At 34.8% G+C, this 8,994-nt stretch overlaps 1 protein-coding gene across 1 annotated transcript; it reads right to left on the bottom strand.

The window, feature by feature from the left end:
* Positions 1 to 7,384: 7,384 nt before the first annotated feature.
* On the bottom strand, positions 7,385 to 8,789 carry LOC6648903. Its single transcript, XM_002071721.3, has one exon. It carries the CDS (start codon positions 8,585 to 8,587, stop codon positions 8,009 to 8,011), a length of 579 nt encoding a protein of 192 aa, XP_002071757.1. The 5' UTR covers positions 8,588 to 8,789; the 3' UTR covers positions 7,385 to 8,008.
* Positions 8,790 to 8,994: the final 205 nt, after the last annotated feature.

Here is an 8,994-nt window from a genome sequence, read left to right as displayed (position 1 = left end):
GGTGCACAGATATAGACTGCCCTACCCCCCCTCTTTCCCCTCTAACCATTCTCCTCATCCACGCTGATCACGACAATCGTGACGTCATGGTATTCAGGCCAGATAAATGCTAATTTGCCTTAAAAAAAGAAAAAAGAGAAGAAGAAAAAAAAAAAATAAATAAACGTAAACTATTCGGCAAATCAAATAAAAAAGAAGAAAAAAAAAATTCAAATATGAAACTTTACTTAATCAATGCAAATGATTTGCACTAATTTAGCACAAGAGTTGGAAAAAATGTATCTTGAACTTGTTTGTTTGCGACTTCCTTGTTTGTTCGCTCGTGTTTGGTGCTAAGCACACGGTAAGTACCTTGCCCTCACCACCCCCAACTATATGGCATTAGGGTGTCTCAGTTCAACAAAAAATCCTCCGAAAGAGCTAAATAATATCCAATGAAAGAATTTGGACAATGCTGTTCCAAATTGTGAATTGAGCTTTGCAAAAGGGACAACTATTTTACAGAGAAATATATATTTAAGGGATTACGCCTCCCCTAAAAAAAAAAAAATTATTTGTTTTTTCAAAAAATATTCTTTAAAGTACCCTCAATCTGTGTATAATAAAAGTTTTTTCCTAAATTGTATACTGGCCGCACAGCAATAATTCATTTTTTCACCTGTTTTTTGGACCTCAGGGGTGGCGTAACCCCTTAATGGACAATTTCTCTGGGTACATAAATATATTTCCTAAGAAGTCTCTCTTCAACCCAATACAATAATCTTATAGTTAAAGTTAGCTTTAATTTCTATTGAAATTGACACACCATAATATAGTTTACGAGGGCAGTTTAAAAAAGTTGGCATAGAAAAACGTTGTATTCCCTTATCTAAGCCCTCAATTCTGTTAGCACCAATTTATGGTCTTGCCCTCGTATTGCAGTACTTGGCTAATGGGCTAAGAAATAAAAAGTTAAGCGGAAATGTTTGCCCGCAAGTCCAAGACAATTAACATGTTTCTTATTATATTTGCACTGTTTGTTATATTTTGTTCTTGTTGTTTTGTGTTTTTTATGCTAATTGAAAGTGCAACCAAATGGCCCAAAGTTGTACGAAAAACGAAATCAGCATATTGCAGAGATTTTGACTTGAATGGTATAGAAAAAGTGATAAAAAAAATTTCAATTACTCAGTCAATAAGTAGACTATGAATAAATCCAGTGCTTTGAATGAGCAATCCATAATCAGAACTTAGAGCCAAAGTCTAAGAAGTCAAATTTCTCTGGGTATAAATGGTTACATTTGTTCATATGTATTTCAAAAGTAAAACAGAAATGAAGTAAGTAACTCGTCTCGCCGACTTGGGTATACCATACACCAGGTGAGACAAATATTTAAAATTTCGAAAACCAAATGTATGTCTATTAATTTGTTTTAACATGCCTCATAACCATATGCTATCTCGCTCACTCTACAAACACACGAGCACTCTAGCGCCGCCTCTAGCCAACGGCCAATTCTGCCCTTATGGATCGCGTAGCAAAATACGTTCATACGTATATTTTGCATGTTTCTAGTCCGATTTCAATTAAATTTGATAGTTTGATAAAAATAGATAAGATTTATTAGTCTGCCAAATTTAATCGCGATGGTCAAAAAATTGCAAGAGCCAATCGGTTTTTTCTAAATTATGGAGGCGGAAGTGGGCGTGGCAACATATTAAAATATATATATTCTGCGCGCATACTAAGCTAGTATACATACTAAATTTGGTGACTTTAGCTTTGTTAGTTTTCGAGAAAATCAGTTTTGTTTAATTTGTTAAACAAAACGCCCATTTTGTTAAATGGGCGTGGCAAAATTTTTTAAATAGTCAATATCTGCGCGTCTATTAAGGTAGTTTACATACCAAATTTAATGTTTCTATCTGCTATACTTTTTAAGAAAAACAGTTTTATGTAAATTCTGGGGGCGTAAGGGGGCGTGGCCAAAACTCCAATTAACCCTATATATTTACATACCACACGAGTCTACATACCAAATTTGGTGGCTCTAGCTCTTATAGTCTCCGAGATCTGCGTGTTCATACGGACGGACGGACGGACGGGCGGACAGACGGACAGACGGACATGGCTAGACTCGGTTGTTGATCCTGATCAAGAATATATATACTTTGTGGGGTCGGAGATGCTTCCTTCTGCCTGTTACATACATTTTGGCGACTTTAATATACCATTTCACCCTATGGGTGTATGGTATAAAAATCCCAACTCATTGAGTTGCGTTTTGTTTTCTTTTTACCAGTCGCCGGCATCGTGATCTGACAATCAAAATTTACTCATGTTTATTTGTATGTTATTGCATTCTGTAGTAGTTCTGCGAATTTGTTGAATATGATTCATATAAGTAGAAACACACACACACAAACACACGCAAATACAGAGTAAATTGTGAATCTAGTATTCACTCCCACGCCTCGTTCAGTTGTGAGCGTGAATGGATGGATATGTGTGAATGTGAATGCGAATGTGAGTGTGAGTGTGAGTGTGAGTGTGAGTGTTGATGTAAATGACTCACAGTCATAACAAATGTCAACTGCAAGTAACCATAACGGGTCAGCCGGCATATAAATACACTTTCATAGTACAGGCTCCATATGATTCTGTCACATTGTTTGCAACATGCAGAGACAACTTTCTTAAAATTAATACTATTAAAAAGGGCAACAAAACAATTGACTAAGAAGATAAAGAAAACCCTATCAAAGTTAGGTATATATAAAGAAACCTTTTTAAAGATTATTGTATTATTACTATAAAATTACTTATTACTTATTACTACAAAAGCCAATAAATCATTATTTATATATATATATATATATAGAGTTCTTGTTCTGTTTTGTATTTCCAGTGGAAAGATTTTGCATTATTATCTAGAGACTTTGAGATATATTTTCTAAATACATACGTCAATTGAATTTCGTGGCACAAGAAAATGAATAAAACGTTTTTCAACACTAGTTAAGCACATTAAATATAACACTTACAACTTTTTAACACTGAAAGTGTGATTTTTGTCCTAGAAGTCTCCTAGTTATGTTTTTAGTCGTTGGATGACCCTGGAAGAAAAAAAAGAGGAAAATTTTCCACCCTCCGATCGGGATTTCACTTTTCAGGCTGATCCAATTTGGATATCCTTCAAAATCCTTTCATTTTTTTAAAAAGTGTATAAATAAAGACTCCTATTTAAATGAATTATTAAATAAATAATTAAATAATTATTAAATTAAATATTAATCCAAAATTTTTGTAAGACATTTAATTTTAATTTTTTTTTTTTGGAAAGGGTATGTCAACTTTAATGGATTGATATAAGCTTCCGGTTCGTTGTTGTAGGTTTGTTTTGTTTTTTTTTTTTTTTGTTGCACATTTCGCAATTATTGATTTTATTTTTTGGTCTTGCAATGCAAATAGACCGACAGACCGGCAAACAAGCCGGCCGACAGATAACAACTGCAAAAAGCTGTGATTTTTCTTGTTTTTTGTTGTTGTTGTTGTTGTGATTTTTGTAATGTTCAATATTCGAGTATACACAATATTTGAACTGACGATGCCTTTTGTGGCAAAACTTGAAACATTTTGTGTACATATTTTGTTAAGATTTGTAAATAAATCACGTACAACAACAACAACAGCAACAACAAGGCGACAAAAGCCTCCAAAGTCCAAGTCCAAGTTGAAGTTGAATACGTTGCTGATAGCAGCATTTTTGAATTTCGCGCCGGTTTCACAGTTCTCAGTTCTCAGTTCGGAGTTCTCAGTTCGTAGTTGCCGGTTGGTATTTACCCGCTGCCTGCGTCAACAATTTTCGACCGTTTCATTTCGCATATTCACTGTTTGGCACTCATTAAAGATATGACATGTAGAATGTGTAGACTATATTAAGGGTATTGCCGCTATGCCATGGATCTTAACATTGTTAAATTGCTTCCTCTAGACCTGTTGTTTCATTTTATTAGTTTAAAGATAGCAGATGAGAAAGAGACCCATAAAAAAGTGAACAGAATAAGAGGAGTAGTTAATACGTAGAATATTTCTATTTAAAATATATAGATTTGGCGAACAGAGTTCAATATCGAGAAAGCTGACTTTTTATTTGAGAAAAACCTTTAGCACTGCAGTTCTTTGCAACGTTTCTGATTCATGTTTTCAATATAGATTAACTTACTACTTTATTTGATGATTGAAGGCAAAATATAAAAATTTTGAAAATTTTAAATGTTATTATATAAATACGCATATATTTCAATTAAAAGTTTAAATTCTCGTTACTTATATTCATGGCCAAATTAAAAAAACTATTTTAGTCTCAGTATTTATATTCATTTTCCATTAACTTATTTGATAAAATGTGTGTTCGAATTGCGAGATCACTTCAAAGACTCATTAATTGGGAGTATAAATAGCCAGCCCTCCCCCTGAAGCCATACTCACATTTAAAGCTAACAAAAGGTGTTTTATGCATATGAAATCCTGTTTTGTAGCCAACATTTATTTATACCTTAAACTAAATAATATCTACATTAGATATTAGTAAATTAAGGCATAATTGACACAAGTTTTCGTTGAAAGCGACATTAATTCTATACAGACATATGTATATACATATATGTATTACAACCAATTTGAAAGCGTTTTCAAAGATGTTGTCGAATCTAAAGCTAAAATTTATATTGTTTATTCAATCAGTAAGGAAAATAAGAAAAGTAGATTTTCTCGAAAAGTAGATTTTCAGATTTATCAACCTTTTTAGAGATTTTGAGAATGGCGTCGTTGTCGATTCGACTAACAATTATGGAAAATTTCAAAATGCTTAATAATATATATACATAAATATATTTTTCGCACTGTTTCGAAGATCGTTTTAAAGGTAATGAGTCATTAAATTAGTCACAGATTTCATTATAAAGGATTAGAGTGTGTATTAGAGTATGCAATATTCGTTGAAATAGTTGGAACAATGCAGTTCTTTCTTTGTCTTTGTATCTGTTCCATTTCGCATTCACATTCATTAACCGTATTCGCGCACTCGGTTCGATATGTGTACATATACATACGTAAATACATACATACATACATACGTACATACAATTGTATGTATGCACGTATAGTCTCCGGCTGCCGGCTGCCGGTCCGCCCCCGTCATCTCTTTTGATGTCCGCATCCATTTTGCATGCATGCGCATCAGTTTGCGTCGCGTCGTGTTTCGGTCTTTGCTTCGTTTCTTCGGGTTGTTGCTATTGTTGCTGTTGTTGCTGTTGCCTTTTCAATAAACACGCAAAGAAGGCAAAAGAGCAAGAGCAAAGGCAACAACAGACAAACTACAACAAAACCAACAAAAAACACACAATTCACTCACTTCAGTCTAAGCAACGAATGTGTGATACCTTCGTGCAGGTTGTTTTAAATTTGTATGACTTGAATCCATCGTTGTGCTGATATGCCCCTTCTGCAACGCAAATGACAACAGGGTATACCCCATAAAAAAAAAGAAGCAAAATAAAAGCAAAAAAAGTGAAGGAGACTGCGCCAATAAAGCCGGCCGGCATTTTTAACCAACTGTTGGAGGTTGACTCACTCGGCAGCGTGCAGGTTTTTGAACTTGTACCAATGGCCAGTGAGGCGGGCGTGAAGCGGGTGCAGGAGACAGCGACAGCGACAGAGACAGAGACAGAGATAGCGAGACATTGTGACAGAGACAGAGAGGCACAGCGTCTGCGTCTGCGCCGGCGCATTTGGCGTGCAGTTTTGCGCGCGTTTCTTTAGCTTGTTTTTTTTACATTTTTTTTATCTTTTTCTGATTTCCTTTTATTATTTCTTTCGCATAATCTACGTTTTGTGTGTATTTGTTTTGTTTGGTTTTGTTTTGTACCTCGTTTTCCTTTTCTTTGTATGTTTTTTTTCTGTTGTCTTTCTTTTTTATTTTATACATTTTTGAAATGTTTTTGCGGTTACTTTTTCTGCTTCTTTCCTCGTCTTCTCGTTGCATATGTGTGTGTGTGTGTGGTGTGTGTGTGTGTGTGTGTGTGTGTGTGTGGGTTATCTTTTCCGCTTTCCTATATGCACATTATTTGATGCATTAGGGTGGACTATATATATTTCATACACAAATACAAACATAAAAGTTGATAATATTACGTATACGACCCATTGACCACAATCAAATTTTAAATGCTTTACAATTTATACATAGACAAATATAATAAAAAAAATTGGCTGCATATATGTATGTTCACATATACATACATATTTCTATGTATATTCTTCATCAAAGCAATAAAGTGAGTTCTGCTTTGAGTTCGTCTGTTTATATCACTGATTGTAAAGGTTTTCTATCATCAAATTTCTATGAGAAAACTATTCTTTAAGATTCTCAATGAAATTATTCTTTATTTTTATGATGTACAAATATTGTATCTTATTTTACATTAGTTTTTGGGCTAATTATTCCAAATTTTTGCCTATTTTTCAATCAACTGACGAGCTGAAAGTACTTTTGTTATATGCAGCAAACCACTCCAAGACTTGTATATACAAACATACATACATAGGTGTACATACATAGGTGGTAATAGAGAGTCAACTCTACAGATCAAAACTATTAAGAGTAACGAGGTCCACTCTAAAGGTCTGTGTGTGTGTGTGTGTGTGTGCTTAATAACAAACAAAATAAATTATTTGTTTGTTTGTATGCTTTTGTTTGTTGCTGTTGTTGTTAAATGCATTCGACTTTTACCTACTAAAAATGCAAATGACGACATGATTAGTGCCAGGAATCTGGATTTCAATTGGCGGCAAAATTTCATCTGAAATTGAGAGGAACCGATCTCTCATAATCATAAAGAACCGAACCAAACTGGCAATTAATTAAAATGCATAAATTATTACCTTACAGCAAGATCCGACTTAAAACAAAAAAGGAACAAAACCGAAATAAAAAAAATCAACAAAAAATTTCTCAGCTCTTTCCGCACATTTGTTTGGCGTTTTTATGGCGCCGTCTCATTAGCCCAGACGCCGCGCCGTCGTTGTTGTTGTTGTTGGTGGTGTATTTTCGTTTCATTAAGCGCACAAAAGCAGGCAATGTATTTTTGCTTTTTTTTGATCCAATAAATGTCCTCGACGCTTGTATGGAAAACTATTTTCACTTACCTATAGACATGTGATATATAAAAGCAATCGTTAATGTAATCAGCATTTTAGAATGGTCGCAATTCACTTGCCCCTTGATAGTTTAAAGGTCTAAGTGATATGATGATGATGATGAAAGGATATGGATATTTATTGAGATCTCTGCTGCAGAAGATAAAGTTAGGTTATAAAGGGTTAGTTGATTAATCAGACTAATTTTAACTTTTCAACAATCTTTTTGTTTATTCGTGCACAACTGAAATCATAATTTAGATCAAAAATTGACTTTAATTGTTGTTCATAAACTTGCACTTTAGCCCAAAAAAAAAAAAGGTTGGAAACCTTTTACCACAGATTAACAATGAGTTTCTGATGTCCTATATGTGTGTGTGTGTGTTAATCAATAATGACTCACAGTTAAATAAATAAAGAGGCGGTGTCTGTTGAGAGTAACCCGTTTTAAGGTTTCATTTTTTTGTGAGACAGCCTGGCTCAACAGGCTCATCACCTCATCATCATCATTATCATCAACATCTGTGTAAATTTGCTTTAAATGATGTTGTGTCGCTTTTCGGTTACATTTTTTTTTTCTCTCTCTTTTTGACAAAAAACAATTAATGTTTATTTTGCATTTTAATTTGCCAACATTAATTGCAAGTTTATTGAGCCGTTGGAGTTGTTGAGCCATTGTTGAGCCAATGAACCGCAAGCACTTAGCCTTGAGCTGCCGAAACAAAAGACGCCGTCGTCGTCGTCGTCGTCGTCCACGTCATCGCTTTCGCTGTGATTATGATCATTTTTGTCCACATTGTAAGCATTTTGTGCATTCCGAATCTTTAACTAGATTTGCTTAACCGTCAGAGTCATAGCCATTAGCACAATGAACATGGAATTGGCCAACAAATTGAAATTGGCACCCAAACCGTCAACATAATGGTCCAATAAAACGGGACCGTACCGTGCTCCGAATGCAAGGGCTGCCATGCTGCCGTACATATTACTCGATTGATTGACTCCAAGAAATAGCATTGATACCACATTGCCCAGCATAGTGAGCTCCTTTAGGGTTTCCGTTGAAGTATCCTCACTGTCGGTCACCTTGGCCGCTATATCATAGACTAGCGGAACAACAAAACAAGCGTGAGCCAGTGCCAAATGTGGACTCGATGACCTTAGATACAATTCAATATTGGTCAATGGCAATGGTACAATATCCATTATCCCGGATGTGATCAAACGTAGGCCATTGCATTCACCTTCATCATTCTTAATGGCTCTCATAACGCCGAGCAGTCCGTGCATCAAACTAATACCAGCTGCCGTATAACCATACGGTGTCTGCAATGGATGCAATGTATACATGGCATAGCCGGAACTAACCACTAGCAGGCTATTGAATAGAGCATCCATAAATAGCATACTGTTTCTGATATTGCGCCGAATAGTTGAGATTTAGACCCCTGAGGTGTTCCGATTCCGCGTTCCTAGTTTATCGACTCACTGTCAATCGCATTCTGTTTTGCGTTTGTATTTGTGCTGAATTTTGGCTTTGATGAGTATTGTTTAATTTTTTTTTTTTTGTTAAAACTGCAAATTTTGTGTTATTTCTGTGTATATTTTTTTGAGTGACAGCCGATAAATATCGACGCAAAAGTCAATCAACTTGTCAATATCTCTTATATTTGTCTACCTCATTTGTCGTATTATTCCTTTTTAATCCTATTGATCAACTATAGTTTCGGTCGGACTAATAAGTTTCTATTCATTAATAAGATATTCTATATACATATATATGTACATATGTATGTGGTAGTATTTGTTAGTTC

Source organism: Drosophila willistoni (assembly GCF_018902025.1).
Source record: "Drosophila willistoni isolate 14030-0811.24 chromosome XL unlocalized genomic scaffold, UCI_dwil_1.1 Seg141, whole genome shotgun sequence".
Lineage (NCBI taxonomy): Eukaryota > Metazoa > Arthropoda > Insecta > Diptera > Drosophilidae > Drosophila > Drosophila willistoni.
This window is presented reverse-complemented; position numbering and strand designations above follow the sequence as displayed.

Bases quoted from the DNA above. Each gene is read 5' to 3' on its own strand.
- LOC6648903 (XM_002071721.3), bottom strand. From the start codon at position 8,587: ATGCTATTTATGGATGCTCTATTCAATAGCCTGCTAGTGGTTAGTTCC.